The sequence below is a fragment of the Pseudorca crassidens genome, chromosome 3 (assembly GCF_039906515.1).
Source record: "Pseudorca crassidens isolate mPseCra1 chromosome 3, mPseCra1.hap1, whole genome shotgun sequence".
Classification (NCBI taxonomy): domain Eukaryota; kingdom Metazoa; phylum Chordata; class Mammalia; order Artiodactyla; family Delphinidae; genus Pseudorca; species Pseudorca crassidens.
In genome coordinates, this window is record NC_090298.1 from 8,099,072 (window position 1) to 8,122,517 (window position 23,446).

General features: G+C 44.0%; 1 protein-coding gene across 4 annotated transcripts in view; it reads right to left on the minus strand.

Annotated features, from left to right (window-relative positions):
* The window catches only part of SEMA5A (semaphorin 5A), a 486,740-nt gene that overhangs the window by 149,347 nt on the left and 313,947 nt on the right, over positions 1-23,446 (minus strand). For all 4 annotated transcript variants that reach the window (XM_067730359.1, XM_067730362.1, XM_067730361.1 and 1 more), the window contains 2 exons: positions 17,968-18,066; positions 16,149-16,362 (listed from right to left, as the gene is read on the minus strand). In XM_067730359.1, coding sequence (XP_067586460.1) covers positions 16,149-16,362; positions 17,968-18,066 — 313 coding nt within the window. The remainder of the gene's footprint in view (positions 1-16,148; positions 16,363-17,967; positions 18,067-23,446) is intronic.

Consider the following 23,446-nt stretch of genomic DNA (forward strand, 5'->3'; position numbering starts at 1 on the left):
ACCTTATCTAAAATGAAGAAAACAAAGAAAGAAGATGCAGGACAGGTGTGTCTAGCTACAGGTCCCAGCACATGTGGACGAGGTATGAGGCAGAGTCCACAAGGTTTATCAAACACCCTCATGACTACCTACTTCTGCTATTAACTTGGGGACAAACAGCATGCAAACCACATAGTAAACAGTATGTAGGAAGTCTTGAGTAGGAAGTCGAGGAGCTGAAAAAGTAAAAAGATCTGCCTTGGTTTCTTCCAGCTCAAGGCTGGCCTATAGTTTAAAAACCCTGTCGAGTGCGAAACTCTTGCGTGAGGCTCTGAGCTGGGTGCTCCCCCTTCATAAGCTCAGTAAATGCACAGGAATTATAGAGGGAGATACTGTGTGACTCCTCCCATTTCATAGATGAAGACACTAAATCCTGGAGGTTAAGGAACCTGTCCAAGTTCACACAACTAGCAGTGGTGGTTGGGTTATGTCCCAAATCCAGACCGTCTGACCTCACAGCCTACACACGTACCCTTATACTACACTGAAGAAAATAATGGACTACAAGAGAACAATCAGTTACATTAACAACAACATTCAAGAACAGGACTTGGAATTCTGGGCAATGCTTTAGAAACCAAAGTGGTGAGTGGATTTACTCAGAACCAAGGTGAGGAGGGCTTGGGAACAGACCAGAGGGGAAGACAGATGCCCGGATGAATGTTTACTCTGGAGCTATTAGAGACATCAAGGCTGCCACAGAAAGAAGAGCAGGAAGAAGAAGCCAACAATCCAAAGGCTTATTAAACAAGAATATTGCTGGGAAGCGTTTGCCCCGACTCCAGAGATGACGTTTCCAATGATGCCCACCAGAGCCTGGGAGTGCCCTCCAGGGACCATGAGAGCCTCTCTCTGTGTTCGTCATTTTCACTGTCCAGCCACTGAACAATTTCACCCAGATATCTCATATGGGAGGAGTACTGAATCATGCCAAGCAGATTAGCCCACGGCTTCCTCTTTCCATGGAGAACCTCCAATGTCTCTCCAAACCACTGCAAACCCACTTTATGATAGAGTGACAAAGAGCCTTTTAGATAGAAATGCTCAACTATATTTTTTCCTGCTGGGAAAACAAGGGAAGAATTTGTGCCTTGTACGTAGTGTATGTGTTTCTCTAACTCACCACATATTACAGGTCCTTTTAGTTGGGGAGCTAAACTACATTTGGAAACACATCCTGCGGCCCCACAGTGGTCCTGCAGGCAGATGATGGGCCCTGACTGGGTGACCTGCTGTCACATCAGGAGGCTCCCGAGACTTTGGAAACTCAGCCAGCATCCTATTCCTTTTCCAAAGAGAGAAGAAAAGCAGAAATAATTGTTAAATAGACAGCCAAGTAGCTCTTGCGTTGATAGATCTAAATCTGGAGGTAGGGGATGTTTGAATCTCACCAGGCAGGATAATAAGATGCATATTGTTTCCATTCCATTGTTGAAGTTCTGTCTCTTGTTAAAATGCAATTCACCATAAGCTAGTATCTGTCACTCCTGAGTGAACTGAACGAGCCATAAATCAGTCAATGGCCTCCCTGTCTACAATGAATGTGAGTGCATGAAAGAGCTTCTTTATTCATTATTATTATTAGAGCTACACATGAATAGAAGGTGCTGCTAATTCAGAATAAAAACAGACATGAGCATGTGTCAGCTTATTACAAATATATGCATGGAAAAGCTGGTTTTTTCCTCATGTTTTTAAACATATTGAGTTACGGACTACAGAGTATTCTACAAAGTATGTCAGGTTTTAAGAAGAACTGTGCTATGATATGAGGACCTTTATTTGGCACATTGACTTACATAATAGTGATCATGCGGATGGGAGTACTGAGTAGGGAAACACAGTATAAATAAACACGAACAATGAGAAGAGCAAAAGTATCAACATCTCTGAGAAGATTCTGACCATGTAAAACCAAACACTGACCATCCTGATGGATCCTTCCCCTCCGTCTTCTGTCTATTCCAATGCCTACTGCATCTGTCTGGAGGGGCACCAGGTTCAATGGTCCAATCTGATGACTGACTAGATCACTGAGAGGCTCTTGATATAGAAATATTTGTCTAAATTGATGAAAATGGACAAGGAAAAGGAAAGGAAAGGAATTCCAATTTTCCAACTCTATAAAAATCTTACTAGCATCAAAATCTATCAAAATTATTTTGCAATCAAAGGCCACCTTGTGATATACCTGTCAAAGGCAGACTAGAAAATGGTGGGGTGGAGCCTGTATGGGTTGGACCCCGCCCATCCCAGCTTGAAACCCTGAGCTGGACCACTGACATCTGGAATGTTCCTTTATCCTGCAACAATTCGACCTAAGGATTAAAGAGACTGGTACAAAGTAGCCTCGCAATAAATGATGGTTATAATTTTTATTTCATGATTTACTTTTTTTTTTTTTTTTTTTTTGCGGTACGCAGGCCTCTCACTGCCGTGGCCTCTCCCATTGCAGAGCACAGGCTTCGGGCGCGCAGGCTCAGCGGCCATGGCTCACGGGCCCAGCCGCTCCGTGGCATGTGGGATCTTCCTGGACCGGGGCACGAACCTGTGTCCCCTGCATCGGCAGGCGGACTCTCAACCACTGCGCCACCAGGGAAGCCCTCATGATTTACTTTTGATTTCCTTTTTAATAATTTCTATTTAGTAGAACTTCACATAATGATAATGAGTAATCAAACATGTATATATTAAAGGTGATCAGAATTTGGGAAACATAAATAAAGCCAGGCTGAGTTTTTAAAATAGCAAGTGATTCCACAAAAAAGAAAGGAGTTAATGGAAACAATATTTAGACATGACACACAGTGAGCCAGAGGTTTTCCGTTCCCTAATTTGTTGATGTCGGTTACAACGAAAACCATTTCTGTGCATATTCCTAGATTTCAGATACTCTCTTTATTGTGAACAGTTTCCCTTGTCACAGCTACACGAACATGTGCTGCAGAGGGTTCCAAAGTAAAGCTAATTTTATCTAGAGATTTATTAAGAGGGGATAATTAAACCAAAACTAAATTAAGTAAAAAGTGGTTTAAAAGCCATTGATATACTAAAATTCTTTCCTTAAGATTTCTAGGAAAAGATTAGATATATAGATAGATAAATAGATATAGATAGATGGATAGATATACATGTTTGTGTGTGTATGTTTTTTGTGTGTGGCATACATATGTATAGGATTGAGGTATATGTATATATGGCTCAACACTTCCACCTACTGGCTGTATGAACTTAGTCAAATTACTTAACAACCTACATTCTCAGTTTCCTCCTTTTAGAACGCTGATAACAATACCCAAAATGTAGTATCATTGTGAAAAGTCAAAGGCAGTGCACGCCAAGTGCGCACCACTTGGTCGCTAATCATCAAAATATAGGTCACTATTTATTTATATATATAAACTATCATATAAACAATAAATACATAAATTAATAATAAACATATACAAAAATATATAAATGAATACAAATGCATATGTTGGTAAACATACCATCAGTATTTACTTAACAAGTTAACTCATTAGATTTGCATTCTGTATATCAAATTAGGGTCTGTGTTCCTTTCAGAAAATCTGGAACCAAACACGGTGGAGGGTCTGTGGTAGAGGTGGAGCCTTGCGTGCCAGCCAGAGCACCTATATCACCAGGTACTTCCTTACCACCCACTGTGGGGCTGTCCTACTGTCCTGGGCCCCCAGTATTCCGCAACCCATGCCCTCAAGGCCATTGTAAGGCAACAAACAAGACAGACCAATGAGCCATCACAGTGAGGAGAAGACCATGGGGGCCAGGGCAGCGAGGTGAATTCGAGAATCAGAAAGGAGGGGAGCAGGGAAAGGGCAGATGCCAGGTTCGGATGGGGCTCCGGGCCAAGAGCAGGAGACAGAGCAGCCAGAGAGAAGACCCTAAGGGTGGCCAGGAATGGAAGGAAGCTAGTGTTGGCACAGAAGGAATCAATAGGACAGGCGGCAGAAGGCTGGGCCAGGCCAGCGATCCACAGAAAGGAATCTGGAATTCAAGGGCCACTGGAGAGACACTGAAGAGTTTTAAAGACAAGCTTATGACCCAAATTTCCGTGTGTGTGGTGGCAGTGTCAGGTGAAGGTGGGAGTGGGATGTGGTCCAAGCGTGTCCTTAGTGATCACTGACATAGTAACATGAGCTTTGGAGCCCCAGGTCCTTCACTCACTGAGGCCCCGGCAGAAAGAAAGCCATTGCTAAATCATCTTGGGAGGACGAGAAACATGGCTCCAGCAAACATGATTCCTTCCTTCTTCAGGGGACCATAATCTGTTGAAAGTGTGTTACTTATATAGATTTGCTGGTTCAAGTAGGAGCAACTTGTACCACAGGGACACGTTGCTGTCTCTTCCCAAATGAGAACTGTCACCTGTACATCAGCTGTACCCTAGGAGCCCAAACTCTCACCAAGCATTCTCCCTCTCTCAGGGTCAACAGGAGCTCCATTAACTGGCTATTGGTCCACCTGTTCTAGCTCACAGGGCCAGAGACATCCTTCTCTATCCTGCTGGCTCACTCCATTCCAAGCACCAAGCCCCTGGCAGCCTTTCCAATCTCCTGTAAGATTCAACTAAATCACACAGTCCAGGGCTCAATTAGTTATAAGGAATTTCATGACTATGTATTTCTGAACATTTTCAAAGCTTCAAGTTTCCATTGACCATGTTTATTTTTTCTTGATTATATTTTAAATGTATAGGTTCACTTCTTTCAGGAATTAATCATTTTGCCTGCTGAATTGTAAAACGTAAGGAGTTTTTAAATTGGAATATTAACTTAAATTCAAAGATCTTAGAGATATTTTAATGCCTGTAAAATATTTTTAAAGACTAAGAGGAAAACATGCAAGATTTAATTGAAAGAAAATACTGGGCTACAACACTGTGCAGTTAGAATAAGTAAACTCGTATGATGGCTTGGTCTTTGTCTCCTGAGCTGATCAGGGCCAGGGCAAGAAAGAAGACAAAAACACAGAGATTATACCATCCAATGTTCAGCAGTGAATGAAAAAATGTGAGAGGCCATTGACTTAGGGAAAACAAGAAGTTTAATACAATAATATGGAGACAAATTTACTGAAACACAGAGAACTGAGTATCTTATAAACAGGATGACAATATGATTTATGCTCCAAACTGGAAATCTTTTGAGAGGGAAAAGGAGTAATGTTAATCATGCCAGGTGTCAGGAGTGATCCAGGACTGTCACCAGGAAACAGCTATGATGTCTAGACAATGAACATCAAAACATTTTCGTGAGTGGTTATATAAGTACTAGTAAATTTCTATATAGCATATTGTGCTCTCTATAATGGGGCATATCTTCTTTGCGGGGATCTTTATTTTTTTTACGCAGGTCTCCATATGCCTTAGTGTATACAGTTGGTGCCTCTGGCGTCATAATATCTTGATGGGGGAAGGAAGAGTGGGATTTATCCATTCTCTTTTTTTAATAAATTTATTTATTAAATTTATTTATTTTTGGCTGCATTGGGTCTTCGTTGCTGCACGTGGGCTTTCTCTAGTTGTGGTGAGCCGGGGCTACTCTTCACTGCAGTGCACGGGCCTCTCATTGTGGTGGCTTCTCTTGTTGCAGAGCATGGGCTCTAGGCACGTGGGCTTCAGTAGTTGTGGCTCATGGACTCTAGAGCACAGGCTCAGTAGCTGTGGCACATGGGCCCAGTTGCTCCACGGCATGTGGGATCTTCCCAGACCAGGGTTCAAACCCGCGTCCCCTGCACTGTCAGGTGGATTCTTAACCACTGCACCACCAGGGAAGCCCCATCCATTCTCTTTTGAAATGTGTAAATTGGAAGTCCAAATTGCAACTGAGCAAGACCCTTCCCAGGACAAACGCCCCACCCCCGCTGTCCTCTGCCTGCCTCTTGTCTGTAAAAAAAAAAAAAATTTGGCCAAAGAATAAATTTAATCAGAGAAATGGGAAAATACAGAAGCAAAGGAAAACAGTCAAACAAGACAAAATAATAATCGTTTAGCCATTAAACAAAGTCAAGGACCTTTATTTCCTCCTCAAGGGCTATAGATAATATTATGAGCCATGTCCTTTGAGGTGGTTTGCAGATACTGAAGTCCCCACCAGGTGGAAGAAATTAACTGTACGCTGCCCACAAGCACAGAGACCCCAGACTGGGTGGAACCAGAAGGTCAGTGATGTTGACTCCTGGCTACCTCACCACCACTCAATCTGAAAAAGATCCACGAGTTGATCATGTACCTTGCAACTCTCTCCTCAGCACATGGCCCCTTCCTCATTTCCCTGTTTAATCTTTGAGCAAAACCTGGGGAGTGGGAGTTGGCTCCTGGGGACATGAGTCCACCTTCTCCCCAGAATGGCTGGCTTCCTCAATAAAGCCATCTTTCCCTTTACCTAACATTTGTCTCTCAGTATTGGATTCTTGAGGAACATGCAGCCGAACCTGAGTTCGGTGACAAAATGACTTATTGGCAAGTATAGAGCCTTCATCACAACACTAAAGGGATTCTGTGGCTGCCCAACTTTCAGAAACTCAGCACTCAATGACTGGGACAGAACACACTATTTTCAAAGAGCACAATAATTGATTCCTTCCTGTCACCTACCAGATGTTTGTGTCCATAAAGGGCTGTGTTCAATAACCCCACAGGCTCTTCTTCTTTGGGTTTAATAATCCCAGCTCATTCCATCTCCTTTTGCAAGTTTTCACCAATCAAGAAGCACCGGCCACTATTTCCAAAGTCCCTGGATCCCACTTCCATGGCAACTTGTGCATGAAAACGTGGACATCAGGAGAGAGACGGAGGCAGCTTATGGTGGCAGTATTTCCTAAGATGTTGACTAAACAAAGGGGAGGCCAGAAGTCCACAGAGGGGGAAGGATCTGTCTTCAAATCCTAGCTCGTGCATGCTTCAGCATGTAGCCCTGGTTCAGATAACACCTATATGGAGTCTCCCAACCAACTGTAAGTTGAAAAGAGCCACTGTGACTCCCCCTTGCACCTGGAGTAACAACTGGATGTACCAGAGGCTCCAGCAGGTGCACGGACAGGCAAATGGTATGCAGGGAGGCCATTTATTTAAACCCTTTTCTGACCCTATAAAGATCATCAGACTTGGTTTACAACACTCTTTCCAAAGGGTGTTTACATCCATCCCACACAAGACAGACAATCTGCCCAACGCCCTCTGATAGGTTTGATCAAGCCTGAACATTAGAAAAGGGCAGCTCGTCATGCGGGGTCTCACGTCACACAACTTTGCTCCCATGCTCTAAGTCCACGTGCCATCAGCTTCACAAGTTGAAACTTCACGAGTCAGCTGTCAGCTGTTAGCCTTTCAGCTGCAGTACTGAACAGAGCCCACTGTTCACAAGGACGGCCCTCTGAAAGCATCTCCCCAGGTGCTGTCTGGTGAAGTACAAAACTAGGCTGCTGACGACACAGTCGTGGTTTTTGTTCTGGGTTTTACCTAGCTCCTTTTCCTTGGTAAACCCTACAGATTTCCTAAACGAGTACACTTCATTCCCAGGCCCCTCTTGTCTTTATTTTGCTTATCTGGGAACGGCCTGCATTTATGAATTTCCTGCTTTCGCAAATCTTGTCTGTCCAGGGAGAGCCTAGTGCAGGCTGTTCACACCTTCAGGGACTGCACTGTGTAGACTGCCAGAAAGCGATCTCACTGTCCCCAGGATGGAGCCCAACAGGGTCACCCCAGCCTGGCCATGTCTGGACCCCCAAGAAGTGGTGTCTGCGCCCAGGGAGAAGCAGGGAGCTCCACAAAGCACCTGTCTTCATGATAAGCAGAAACTCTTTTTCCTTGATTTAAGCACAGAAGGATTTTTCTCCCTCCCAGTAAGTTATCTTTAATCACTAGAAGGTTAATCATTGTATTTTAAAGACCTCAAAGAGTCTATTTAATGTGTGGGTAACATCGATAGAGTTATTTCAAACTAGGAGAATTTGAGATTGTTACAGACAGAGTTTTCTTGACTGGAAACATAATAGCTCATTAAAAATGATACAATGGGGCTTCCCTGGTGGCGCAGTGGTTGAGAGTCCGCCTGCCGATGCAGGGGACGTGGGTTCGTGCCCCGGTCCGGGAAGATCCCACATGCTGCGGAGCGGCTGGGCCCGTGAGCCATGGCCGCTGAGCCTGCGCGTCCGGAGCCTGTGCTCTACAACGGGAGAGGCCACAACAGTGAAGGCCCGCGTACCGCAAAAAAAAAAAAAAAAAGATACAATGGATTTCAAGTGTGTTTTCCTCCAGGTGGAGGTCAAGCCTGGAATCTCAGAGAATAGGAGGAAGCAGCAGAGTTCTGTGGAGAAAACCCAAGAGAGAGACAAACGCTGCCTCCAGGGAAGGAAAATAAGCAGGTTGCTGCCTGCCAGTGAGATTAGGCCCCCAAAGATGTCCATGCTGAAAGCTCACTGACAGATTCCTTTTTCCAAGTTCCTATCGAGGTTTTAGTCCATGTGCAGGCACGCAGTTCCCCCAGAACCCACAAACGCAATCTGTACGATGCTACTTTGCAGACGTATTTTTTTTTCCCTTTTCATGGGTTGACTGTTTCCCCGATTTGATTGCCAGTTTCTTGAAGGCAAGTTTGACAGCTTCTCTATTTTAAGCATAGACCATTAAACATGTATTACCCTGCTTTACCATAATCATTTAATAAGGGTTATTAACAATTAGTATTTTAATGCGTTAAGGCTGTTAAGGTACTTCTCTAAACACGTAAGTTTGTTTGAAGAGCGATTTTTGCACAGGGGAAAAAATCCGATTTTGAAACTTATAGTCGTGACCAAACATATAACTCAATGTTTCAAGTTCCTCCAGAACATTATCCAATTAATCATACTGTCTTTGATAACTAACTGAATACATAATGGTTGAAAATGGGAGTCCAAATGAGAATGGCAAAAGAAGATTCTTTACATGTTTGGACCCGCATCAGTTTCAAACATACAAATCTATATTTTTAAAGTTCTGGGTTACAACTCATATGACACGTTCCCTTTGTTAACAACAAAATTCATATTTCTGCCACTTATGAAACGTGCCTATCTTCTAGTCATTCAACAAATATTGATGGAGTCTCAACTGTGTTTCAGGCACTATATGAAATGCTGACCACACAACAATGGATCCCACCTAATCCCTGCCCTCAAGGAATTCAGAAACTCATGGGTGGGGAAAACAAAGATGTAAACTACTCATCTATTAGTTCACTTATTCAAAAATGATGTAGTGGGTGTTTACCATGTGTCCAGCACTGTTGAAAATATACGGGATCCATCGGTGACCAACAAGTAAGCCTGGCCACTAGGGAACATTCATTCTAGTGGAGGAAAGGAGACAAGTACTAAAAGCATAACACTAAGGATAAAAGTCTAACGTGACTAAGGGGAATCAAGAGGGCCAGACGGAGGAGGGGGTCGTTTAAAATAAGGTGGTCAGCGGCGAGGTCCCATTGAGAAGTGGCATTTGGGCAAAGATAATGGAGCTAAACCCACTGGCCAGCTGGATTGCCTGGGGCTGAGAGCTCTCCAGATAGAACAGGGACCAGCAAACTACAGCCATCAGGCCAGATCCTGCCCGCTGGCTATGAATAAAGTTGTATGTGCACGCAGCGTGCATTGGTGACGGCTGCCTTCATACTACGATGGCAGAATTGAAAAGCTGCAACAGAGACCATACGGATGCAAAATCTAAAATATTCGCTCTCTGGCCCTTTATAGAAAACGTCTGCTAATCCCTGGAAGAAAGGAGGGAGCCAGTGGCAATGCATGTAAGAGGTTAAAGCAGGAGCAAGGGTGGGTAGGAGAGAGCACAGGGAAGCATCGGGGGCTGGCCAGCACTGCCTCAGCTTTCTCTGCAGGTGAAATGGGGATGCGAGCGGGGTTGGAGCAGGACAGGGGCCACGCGCTCCAGCATCGTGGGGTGAAGACAGCCATGCACAACGCCCGTCAAGAAGGGATGAAAGGGACCCACCGAGTCTTGGGGAAACTGCAACTTCAACTGAAGCTACGGAGGAGCAGGAATTACGGATGAGGCAAAACTCAAGGGAAGAAAGAACAGTATAAACAGCACGTGGGAAGGAGCATGGTGAGGAAAGCACAGTGCAGCCAGGGAAATGCACACTCCGCCTTAAAGCATGCTGAGAGGGCACGTGGGCAAAGGAGCAGCGGAGTCAGATCACACAGGCTGGGAAAGAGAAAACCCGATGAAGGTGTCACAGCCAGCCCTGCTCTCCTCTCCACGTCAGCCCTTGCTGGCAGCCGATGCACGGCCACCACCTGGGTCTTGTTGCACTGGTGCAGGGGCGCAGGCGGGACACCCACTCATTGGTGGACAGCTGTAATGGTGGTGGTATCATAAGACAATGCACCTGGAACTCTGGTATTAGATCCAAGGCACTTAGCTTGCTCAGGGCAGGTTGCTGGAACCCTACCATGTAGTATTTACGCTGGGTCTCTGGGAGGTGCGGTGGGAAGATTAGAGGCTTGGTAGGTCCTTACTCAGGGCTCTCTGTATCCTGGCAGGACGTCACCCTGGACAGCCTGATGTCACCACTTGCCTGAAGAGTAGCCCTGAAGCAAAGGAGGTCCCCAGAGGCTTGGGTCCCTGAAGGGTCATGACTTGCCATGTTTGTCTACATGTTCTGACATTCTGAAGAGCATCCTTTGTGCCGTGTGCTTCTCTTGCTCTGGTGGGTCACAGTGCTGAGTTTTGCCAAGCCTTCACTGCAGCCCTTTGAGGGAGTAATTCAGACACAGAATGAGGGGGATGAAATCCACTTTAGAATGCTGCCTAAGAGAGAGGCACCCCTTCCCCAGAGATCGCGAGGTGGAGGAGGGATGCACAGTGGATAAGGCTGCAGTTTAAGTGGATGGACTGTCCACCCCAGTGCTCTGGAGCATGGAAGGAGGAAACGGGTGCAGGCCGGCTCTGCCCTGGGCGAAGACAACAACCCCTTGAGCCCTACCTGATGACTTCTGACGCTTTTTATTGGGAACAAGAAGGGAACACTGTCTGTCGAGAACGAGGAGAACACAGCGGAGACCAGGAGACTGAGTGTGGCCAGAGGATTCACCCGCAACACAGAAAGAGACGTAACAGTGTCATTGGAAAATAAGACGCAGAAGTTTAAGATTTCAACATTTGAGCGTTTCCTGATTAGGGCACTATTGCGGGTTGCATTGTATCCCCCCAAATATATGTCGGTACCTATAAATGTGACCTTGTTTGGAAGTAGGGTCATGGCAGATATAATTAGTAAAGACGAGGTCATACTGGGATAAGGGGGGCCCTAATCCCATAGGACCCATGTGAGGACACAGAGCCACAGGAGGAAGACCGTGTGAACAGAGGGAAAGACTGGAGTGTTGCTGCCACAAGTCAAGGGATGATGAGGGCTGTGGAGCTACAAGAGGTGAGGAAGGGCCTCCCCTGGAGGCTTCAAGGAGAGCACGGGCGGCCAACACCTTGATCTTGGACCTCTCGCCTCCAGAGCTCTGAGAGAACACATTTCTGTTCTAAGCTACCCAGTTTGTAGCACTTCATGGCAGCAACCCTAGGAAACAAACAAAACAAACACAGCCAGCGTCCAAAACGTCGCTGAAGGCATGGCTTGAGGCAGTGAAGTTGGTTGGTGCCTAGCTGCTGGCTGAGGAGGGAGATGCCTGGCACAGGGCTGGCAGAGGCGAACAAGAAACGCTAGCGACCACTGTACCGCTCATGCCATGAGTTTGCCCTGTACGAGTTAATTAACCCAATTATGGAAAGGGTCTACCTCCCTGTACAGGCAAATTATCCTGTACACAATTTAATCACAGCAGGGAAGCTGAAAACAAAAATTCTGCTGACCACGGTTCACAGGTGCTATCCCCCACACCTCCCCTGCCGAGAAAGTTCTCTTTCGTCAACAGAGAAATGTTGGCAGAAAACTGGTAAATGTCCAAACCAAAGACAGGAGCTCTGCTTATCATAACCTGTAAGCAGCTGTTAGCTGAATGATGGCCTCCCAGGGACCCTGAGCCCTGTAGACACCTGGAGGTACTGAGGATTGTGCAGTAGGTGAATGTGTCTGGGGGACCTGGATGTGGCAGCAGCAGGACATGGCAGTCAGGAGAGTCCAGCCCAGAGGGGCAGCAGGGGGCACAGTGGGGAAAGCACAGAGGAGGCTTGTCCGTGTCAGGAAAGATGGGAAACAAGAGGCTGGTAGGTGTCAGTAATCAGGAACCACAGCCCAAAATGTTCCTCCACGAACCCAGCCAACAGACATTTACTCACTGCCACTACGCATCCGATGTCGTATCAGACTTTGGGGAGTTCTCAGTAATTACGTCTATTTATCGAGTACCTGCTGCATGCCACCAATATTCGTCATATCTTCATGGTCTGATTTTTTATCTCACAACTGCCAGGTCCGGCGGCAAGTTATTTCCAGGTTGCAAGCGAGGAAACCGAGAATTGAGACAAATCAGCATCCTGAAGGGTGAGCACTGATTCGCCGGCAGGACTTTCCACCTCCAAAGCCTCCATCCCCTACCTTCTTATACGACCACTGAGCCCACGAAAAGACAGTGACCTCTGCCCAGATAACCTTGTAAGTTAATAGGTGTTTGCTACCCTTCTCTCTATCTCCTGCTCTTGACCTGGGATGGAGGGCTGCCCTTCCCCAGCTCCTGGGGCCTGGGTTCTGGGATCTGCAAGTAATAAACCTTGTGACTGTACTTTCCTTGTGTGAGTGTACTGAAACCACACCTTCAATCAAAGCCCCAGGGTTTTCACTTCCCCAAAACGGGAGGTTGGATGCTGAGGAAGCTGCCTGCCAACCCCACGTGGAAGCTTGTACCTCTTCATTCAGCAGGTCATAATCTGCATATTCTTAACACACCAGTCCTGGGATTTTCCAACACTAAGCTCTATCAAGAACAAATCTAACTCTCTGATCTCCATTTACTGGGCACCTAATATCACACAGGAAATAGGACTCTTCTTGGATACTGCAGAACTAAGGGTGTTTTTAGTTTCATTGCATTTCTTTGCCTTTGTCTCATGGAAGAGGGAGGAGATCTGAGCATTTTTATAAAAAGATGGTGATTATCACCAGAGAGCAAGAAATTTAAGGATATGGAAAAAAAGGATAACAGGTAAGGCACCAACCTCCAGTAAAGAAAGAAAATTACTCCAGAGCACAGTGGAAAGAACAGAGACAGGGTGTCTGGTCAAAGGGCAGATGGAAGGAAAAGTGTGGATTCCAAGAACAGTGAGAATAAATGTCCCTGCATCCGGGCCCAGCAGGGGCACAGAGGCAGAGCTCAGTGGGGCTCAGAGGCCAGAATCTATGCTGGAGGGAGAGTCAGAGCAGAAAACCAGGGCCAATCAGAGGTAGAAATGATACCTCAGGGTTCAGTAGAAGAAAATGTCCCAAGAGAACACAGGAGAGGGAATCAACACTCAACTTGAGAGCCTCAGGGCTCTCTGTGCTCTGCCCTGGGAGTGAGGGCCTTCCTAGTGGCGAACAAGAGGGTGACACTCCCTGAGGACGGCGGGACAATTCAGTGCCATGCGAGTTATGATGACACCGTGAGCAGAGTGGCGGCTCCGCCGTGTTCACCTTGGACTTATTTGCAATCGCCACAGTTGCTGGATAATATCATTTATGATTTTAGGACATATATGCCTACAGTGACTGTGGAAACCCTGGGTGAGCTCTTCAGCTGTGCTTATGACATCACCTGACTCTCAAATGGGAAAGATTACACCCAGAAGGTTAACAGCATCTGAGCACCTGATCAGCCTGGGCATCTAAGTCACATGGAAAGAAACAGTGTTTCTAACTCATGCCATAACCTGAATTATGTTCCCAAGATATTCTTCAGGGTGTCGCTTCCGGGGAAAGAAAGAGATTGTACTCCGAATTAATTTTTACTTCGCTTTCAGCAAACTCTAAATGCAATGCTTGTGGCTGGGGAATAAGTCATTTTGATTTTTAACTGGAAACTGCTTGGCCAGTAAAACTCAACAAATGAATAGAAAGAACTTTAAGCTACACAGATGAAAGAAAGCATCAGAGCGGAAAGGAAACTTTCCACAGAGAGTCGAAAGGTCCAGTTGAAACCAGTTCAACAGAAATAATGTTAACCTAGGGAATCTAGTTAGTGCTTTGGTTTGAGAAAACAATTCACGTTGCCCTTTGGAAGCTCACGGAGTCATTCAACTTGCTGAAGAAACTGGATGAAGACTCTTTTCTCTACAAGGGAGTCTTTTAAAGGCAAACTGTGATGGCTGGTTTGACTATCTTATTTGACAAAATGCTCGTGTGTATATATACACATATGCATAAATATGCAGACGTGATCATTCTAAACCAGTGGTTCTCAAAGAGAGGCAATATTTCCCCCAAGGAATATTTGGCAGTTTCTGGACAAAGTTTTTGTTGTCACAATTCAGGAGGTGGGCCATGCTATTGCAACTAGTGGGTATAATGCAGGGTTGCTGCTAACCACCCTGCAATAATCAGGACAAACTCCCTCCCCCCAAAAAAGAATTATCTGGCCCAAAGCATCAATAGTGCTGAGGTGAGAAACTCGGGTCTACAGTAATGAGCTGGTACCTGATGAAAAGCCAGTAAATCTTTGTAGGACTCGAAAGCTCAAAATAGTAAATATTATCATGGCAATTACAAGATTTCATCTTTATGCGAACTATCAACTAAACGACTGAGGGAATGGATTACATATGGTGCATACATCTATCAGTAACATTGTGTTTGCTAGTGTGTGTGTGTGTGTGTGTGTGTGTGTGTGTGTGTAACATTGTGTTTGCTAGTGTGTGTGTACCCATAAGCAGAGGGCTGAATTTCAGCTGGCAGGTCTCAGTACCTAGCCAACTTTAACTTCAATTTGGGTGGCTGGAATCACTTTCTATTTGTTAATTGAGCAAGTGACCAAGTTCTAGCCCAAGATTCAAGGGAAGTCTTCTGGGGGTTTCTGATTTCCTCAAAAAAAGGACACAAGGAACGTGGTTCTTCTTCCCCTGGATATTGTCATGTCTGGATGTAGTACCAGGAATTGTAGCCGCAGGTTTGCACCCATGAGCAGAGCTAGCCTGAGGACCAGCCTGACAGACTGTGGGTGGCAGAGACAGTGGTGACAGGACTTGGGTCCCTTACTAACTCTTGAGTCATTGAAGTGAGCAACTCTGAAGACACCTACCCTGACCTTCCAGTTGTATGACTTGACACCCTTTTTTAAAAAACTGTGGTCAACTTATATGTGGAATCTAAAAGAAAAAATGATATAAATGAACTTATTTACAAAACAGAAACAGACTTCAAAAACAAACTTATGGTTACCAAAGGGGAAACGTGGTGCGGAGGGATAAATTAGAAGTGTGGGATTGACATATACACACTACTCTATATAAAATAGATAATCAACAAGGACCTACTGTGTAGCACAGGGAACTCTACTCAATATTCTGTAATAACCTATATGGGAAAAGAATCTGAGAAAGAATGGATACATGTATACGTAGAACTGAATCACTTTGCTGTACACCTGAAGCTGACACAACATTGTAAGTCAACTACACTCCAATATAAAATAAAAAATTAAATAAAAAAAAAAACTGGTCAAGTTATTTGGAGCTACCTAAAGCCAAACACATTCTTTTACACAATTGCCTGAAACTTTCATGAAACGCTAGTAATTTCCCTTTTTAGGTATCTAATAAAGAAGTTAAGAAAGAATGCACATGAGGCTACAGATATCTTTGACATGACATCGGATTTCCTAAACTGCAAACAATAATATGAAAAAGCAGCTTCAGTCTGAGGAACGCTCATATCACCATTAGCTTTATTATCATGTCCTAAGTGTGGAGAATATCACTTCTCTTCCGAGTTGGCAAAGAGCCATCTGATACCTTTCCACACTGAAATCCAAAAGCGGGTACATTTTGATTTCTTTAGAAAATGAAGAAATTATTTTATTTTTAGAAACGGTGACAGTTTGCTGTTGAACACCACGTCACCGGGCATCACAGACCAACGAGAGGGGAAACTGGGAGTGAAGGTAAGACTTACCGTTGAGCCATTTGGAGTTGTACTGCGCGGTGCGGAGAGGGGGCAAGACGCCCAGACTTCGGTAAATGGCGGGATCGCGTCCGGGGAAATCCATGGCCGTGGCTGCATAGACCTCCCCGCCCGCCGTGAGGAGAGCCGTGGAATTGTGCCGAGGGCTGTAAGGACAGCGCGCCATGCCGCTGATCTGATCATGGATCTCCGTCAGGTTACTCAGCTAGGTGTGAAGACGAGACAGAGAAACAAATTATCCCCCAGGAAACCCCTTTAAGAGCGTTAATGGAGCATATCCACCCAAACTGCAAAGGAAGCATGCACGATAAACTCTCGGGGGCTCATACAATGTGACAGACTTCTGCACTCTGACTCGGATGAGAACAGTACACGGTGGTCATCCTTAGACAATCTACCAAACAAGCGCTCTCATCATCCTTTGAGAGTTACTGAACCTCTGGCTTTTGGATACTCACAAAAGATGAAGTGAGATTACTGTCTATGACTTTATTTATAATGCATGGGACAGTGCAGATTTTTCCACTTTAATTTAAAAACCCAACTTCAATATTTATAGAAATACAAATTGCAATAAAAATTATGTACAATTTTATCAATAAAAGTGAATCGAAATATTATGAATAGCCCAAAACTGCATTCATGGGTAAGGATGTATGGACATTTAGCTCCACGTAGCCCAGATTTCCAAGCCTTTAGTTTTTAGTTTTCAGAGAGGCAACTCAGTGCCTGGCAGTCAAGTGGTGGGAATCCAGCATTTGAGGAGCTGAACAATCAGTGCATGAGAAAAGTTCTTTGGATGGGGAGGGAATCTTTGCTCTCCTCTGGTTTCTTTACTCTTACCTGAGAGGTACAAGAGCAGAGGGGTTAGGTAGCGGGGCTCAGATACACTGCCTGCTTTATTAGACGTGTAGCCCCGGGTAAGCTACTTCAAGTCTTTAAGCCTTAGACTCTTATAAAGTGGTGACCCAAAGGGTAAGCACCACCTAGGGTGGATGTGAGGATGAAGTTGTAAGGTGCTCCGGACAGGCCATGGTACCTAGGGATCTCCCTGTGAGCATCACTTCTTATCATCAACATCCTCCCTTTCTTTCCAATAACTGAATGTTATTTGAAAATAATGAATACTAAAAGAGGATGGTAAGCTCAGGTCTTGAGAGAAAGTGTGTAACCAGGAAATTAACATAGTGATATTTCTTCATCATGTTCCTGGAGGAAGATCAAATGAATATCCCATATAAGGAAGATTACACGTGTGCTCTGATAACCCGGCAGTTCTACGGGTATAAGACCTGGATGCTGAAAATTCCCCTGTCAATAATGACAGGTTAAAATAAAAAGACAGAGGGTGGCATATAACTTTACTTTTCCTAGGGTTCCATTTGTTTGCTAGTTTGCTTTACTTTTTTGACACTCTTCTCATCCAATTTGTAAACTGTATTTTCTTCACTTGGATTATGATTTTAGGTTATTTTAATACTTAACAGCCTCCCTACGATAAAGAAGAAAAAGAAATAAGAATACGTTTAGGATTATGTTTAGGGTGTGGTGGGAAATAAGCTGGTAGAAATAGTCTGAAAGCATATTTAAATTTAATTAAACAAGCTAGAATTATTACCAATTCTTTATATAATAGTGTTATTAGTAATAGATCAGTACATCAAATATTTACTCAGTTTGACAAAAGATGTTTTTTAAAATTAAAAAGCAACTCTTTGGAGAACAGAAACACATTTAAAACTAGGGTTTTAATAGAATGCTTGGATTTTCCAGGTATTAAAATCTGTCAAAGCTCCACCTGAAGCCGTACCGTGCGGTTGGTGCAGACCGGCGTGAAAGCGTTGGTTCCACAGGTAAATAACCTGTCGCCACCCACCAACAGTACCCGGATGTAGTTCTGACATTCCTCCTGAAAAAATTAAAAAATCACAAGAAACTCGTTAAGGAGGCCTGAGCGCAAGAGGAACGGTGAATATGAATACATCTTGTCTAGTTAATAGATTAGATGTTAATTAACCAGTAAAAACAAACAAACAAACAAACCAAAAAATCCTCTTGGATACTGACCAAAAAATAACAACAGAACTCTAAAATAGTCTGACTTTCTCTGCACACTTGCTCAATCGAGGATATTTGTAAAGATAGATATAAATATACGTTCAGTTAAAATCTCAAAGCATGTGTCTTCTTTTGAGGAATGGGCTTTCATTTTGAGTTGTAGCTGATAACAGTGTGAGCCCTAAATTGCCTTTGACATATATTAGGAAAATAAATAAACACTGCTCATGAAACAGTGTCTTAGAAAACTTCCCCAGGAACTTGAAAAAACATGGTGAATGCTTCTCCAGATGCTAGGGTCACATGGGAAACTCTGATTGCAAATTGCAAGAAGTTTCACATAAAGTTCTCAAAATGCATACACAGCAAGAATCTATAAACATGTTTGATTCTTTGATGAAAAATTAAAATATAACTAATAAGTCAAGGATGTCTGGAACAAGAGGCATGAAAGCTCATGCTGAGGGATGGCTCACAGCTGAATTGTTTTGCTGTGATTGCAAAACATACATAGAAGTCTAGGACATGGTCACAGTAGTGCAGGAACTTTCAGGTGGAAAGCTCTTCATTCATTCAGCCAGCAAGCATTTACTGATTAGATACTCTTTGGCAGAGACTGTGGAAAAAGTCACAATCTAGGCCCGCAGCGCAAAATTAAAATACACGGAGCTGTCCACGTACTCTAATGAAGAGTCACCGGAGAACAGCATATTGCTAGCCCCAGAGGAGAGGGTAAGGGAGGAGGTGTAGGAAGGCTCCCTGGAGGAGATGACACCTGAGATAAGTTTCAAAGGAAGAGTAGGATTTGCTGAGGCTTCCTTGAGGAGGTGCCCCTGACACTTGCAGGATTTTACCGAGCAAAGGAGGGAAAACACATTCTCAGCAGAAAGAATGGACTGTGACAAGGCATCACGGTTGGAGAAAGCACCGTGCTTTCACTATGTACAGAAGAGGTAGACATAAGCTGGGGAGCCAGACACAGGCCAGGTGTGCCAGACCAGTGAGTTTACTTTTTATTCTGAATGTGAAGGGACCGTTTTATGTTTTTACTGCATGCAGTTGTTGTTTTTTTAAACATCTTTACTGGAGTATAATTGCTTTACAACGTTGTGTTAGATTCTGCTGTATAACAAAGTGAATCAGCTATACATATACATATATCCCCATATCCCCTCCCTCTTGCGTCTCCCTCCCACCCTCCCTATCCCACCCCTCCGGGTGGTCACAGAGCACTGAGCTGATCTCCCTGTGCCACTGCATGCAGTTTTGACCTGAGGTGATGTTTGTAAATGAGGGACCAATCTGGACCATGTGGAAGCTAGTAGAGATGTGATATGGCAGTTCAGGAGACAGGTAAGGAAACTACTTCCACAATTCAGTCCCTCCTGCTTCCGTGTGAAAGGGCAAAGTCAGACTCCAGCAAATGAACAGGAAATGGTGACTGACCAACCAACCAGACCTAGAAGATGCTGCATGATGATATATCGGTTTGACACACATTTCCCCAATCAGGAGGATCTGGATCTAACGGCACAGCAATCCTCTCTTCAGTGGAATGGAGCCTCAGTCTCCACGAAATGTTGCTTTGCCATAACTCAGCCTGTGGCATGGCCTAGCTGTGGATATAAAATGAGCTAAAATATCTGAATTTGTTTTCTAACTGTAAAGTGAAATATCAAAGGTAGATAATTTTCCTAATACTACTACTAACAATAAAAGCAACAAATTATCCTGCAGTCTAAAAAACAAACAAACAAACAAAAAAACAACTAATACTAAACTTTCTTTGATTTTTTTGTATGGAAATATGTTAATATAAATGTTTCAGACATTACATGAAATTTCTAAAAATCTTATATGTTCTGGTATAATGTTATAAGTCATAATTCTAGTTACTACTTTAAAATGTATATCTCAGAAATAACTAAATTTCCTTGCCAATTGCATTATTATGAACTTTCATCAAATCTTTAACCATGGTCATTTTTAAGTCTTTTGTCTTTTACAGACAGTTCTGGGTGTACTCTGATGCTTTTGCAAAAATGTTCCTATAAAAGGGTTTCATCTTCAAGGAATTCATGGAAAAGACTCTGACAAGTACAGGTTTCTGGTAACTGACTATACTGCTGAACTGAATGAATAAGCATTTTCAGAACTCTAATGGAAAACTGATGAATTCATAAAAGTGCTAACAAAAGATCAAGATGAAAAAAATTAATTACATGGGACTGAGTGAACTGATGAGGATGATTATAATTTTTGTGACTTTCTATTTGAATTAAAAAAAAAAATCCCACGAGGACTCAGAGGCAAAAAATATACCAATCAATTTTCACTGCAAAGTAAAGGAGCTGTTACAGTGGAGGATTCCTGGACTGAATGTCAATATTATGACATAGTGTGAGTGTGTTTCGTGTTTGGTAATTGCAATCATTGCTTCTGTCGTGGTCATCCATTTACAATGCTTGGTGTCAGTCTATTTATCTCCTGTAAAAATAAAATACAGTGTGTGTGTGTGTGGAAAAAAAACAACAACAAATTATCATTGGCTGCTAAACTGAAGATACTTTGAGGAAAAAAAAAAGGACAGAATGAAAGATCGAAATTAACTATTAGACGAATTAAGAAATGAGTGTCAAAGGAAGACAATAAATTGAGTAACTGAGAAAGGTACACCTGATAAGGAGGCTTATTTTGTTCTGTTCTGTTTTGCTTTTATACCTGGGGAAAGGGAAGGAGAGTTCTGAAGAGAAAGAACAAACCAAGACATCAAAAAGGCACATCGTTATCCCTTCCCAGGGTCAGGGAGCTCTCACTCAGAGAACACAGAGGAGGGGTGCGCCGCCTCCGAGAGCAGAGGGGCACAGAGCTTGCAGAGACAGGATCAAGGCCAGGGTGGAAACCCCAGACCTAATGGCGTCTGAGGGCACTCCAGAAAGACAACTCGGGGAACACAGGGCTGAGATGGCTCTTGATGGCCGGAATGGACAAAGCAGACACAACAATGACACTATAATAAAGAATGAGAGAAAATTACAGACAGTGGAGAGATGTGGAGATTTTGTTTGTTTTCTGTTGCTGCTTTTAGAACTCTCTCAAGAATGAGTCAAAACATAAAAGAACTTTTCGCGTTTTGTTTTTTAAAGCAGGAGACTGACACAGGTAGAAATGCTCTAGAGGCAGTCATATCACCGTGAACTTGGCCAAGGGTAAGTTATTCCAAGAGAATCATCCCCATTGAAAAGAGGTGCTCTCATGGCTGAGTCTTACAGACCTGGTGAAGAAAAAGCAAGGGCCTCTAATCAATTTTGGGAAGAGAAACAATAAAGATAACAGATGCGGTGTTTATCTTAATCTCCCAAAAGAAAGACAAAGTGAAAACAGGACTGTAGGTCATTAACCTTCCTGAAGGCCCATTACGAACTTGATGAAGAACTAGAAAGATGGCTGGGGATGTGATACCCAGGATGCTGACGTGTGTCAGAGCAGAAGGACAAATCCAACTGGTTGTCAAAAAAAATCCTGGAAAAAAGTAAATGAGGGAGGGCACAATATTATTTCAATTAGAACAGAGAGGGACTTCCCTGGTGGTCCAGTGGTTAAGACTTCGTCTTCCAATGCAGGGGGTGAGGGTTCGATCCCTGGTCGGGAAGCTAAGATCCCACATGCCTCGCGGCCAAAAAACCAAAACATAAAACAGAAGCAATACTGTAACAAATTCAAGGAAGACTTTTTAAAAATGGTCCACATCAAAAAAAATTTTTTAAAGAATTAGAACAGAGAATTTAAAAAGTATGTTCTGGAAATCACGAGAATACACTGTACCCTCTGGGAAAGGTTACCTGGGCTGGGTGTCTCCCCGATGCTGACAGGCTCCCTCATGTTGAGTGAGGATGTAGGGAAGGAAGCAGGTAAATGTCAGGAAACTGGACAATCGGACATGGAGGCTTATGCAGTCTTTACTAAGGGGATGCAGGCATCACCAGCTCTGTGAAAGCCGTAGTTGCTTACGTACGGTAAGTGGGGCCTGAGGAGGGTAATGCTTTAGGTAAGCCCAGCATGCAAGGTTGGAGGGAACAGAGAAGAGGATGGGGGGGGGGGGGGAAGAGTTCTGTCCCATCACCAGTGAGGCTGGACGAGCTCTTCTCACCCTCTGCGTCCAATAGGAGGAACCACTGGAGGCGGGGTGGTACTTCCGTGTTTCTTCTTAACTGTCCAAGGCTGAACTCATTCGCCCGACAGTCTGGGTCAGCTCAGCTCAGCCCCTTCCTGTTTCACTCCCCTAAATGTTCCCTCATGGTTAATTCACAAACTGCTCAACTGATTCTATCTAGAAACAGACTGGATGTGAACCCTAAGCAAATAAATACATTGAAAATAACAACTTTTTCTTTTTCTTTCTTTTTTTTTGATGAGAGATTGGAGAAAGTCCAAGCAAAACAGAATGTAAAAACAGAAATGAAAGAAAGCAGAAGTACTTTGCTTTGGAGCAGAAGATCAATTTATGAATCAGTGGTGGCGCAGTGGTTGAGAGTCCGCCTGCCGAGGCAGGGGACGCGGGCTCGTGCCCCGGTCCGGGAAGATCCCACATGCCGCGCAGCGGCTGGGCCCGTGAGCCGTGGCCGCTGAGCCTGTGCGTCTGGAGCCTGTGCTCCGCAATGGCAGAGGCCACGACAGTGAGAGGCCCGCGTAACGCAAAAAAAAAAAAAAAAAAAAAAAAAAAAAAAAAAAAATTAAGAATGACAGGAAATGGCTGAGTGTCAGGCCCTGTAATACTGAGTCTCCTCATGATGGTGATCCCCAAATCCAAATTCTCCTATGGGAAAATCCATAGTCTATCACTTTGTCAGTCTTTGCTACAGACAGGGGCTTTTCACGGGTTACCTGAACCTACTACAAGTACTGCTTGGACCACGTGTTTTAAAATATAACACAGAAGTCCTTTCAGGAGGTTCTACTCTAGGTTTATCTTTTAAATGAGCTTATCTAAATGTCCATGATAAGAATCTCACCTGAGAATTTGTTTCTTTTCTCCCATTTCTGTAGCTCAAAAATGGCATAAGGGGATTTAAGGAATTCCAGTTTTCCAGGAAGACACAGTGCACGTTCCCAAGGCTCCCGGGAGCCTGCCAGCACATGGCTTCTGTTGTTACAATGAAACTCATCTACCTCACTTTGATAATAGCACTTAAACATTAAAATAACCCGCTTGTGCCTGCAGTCCCACCGGT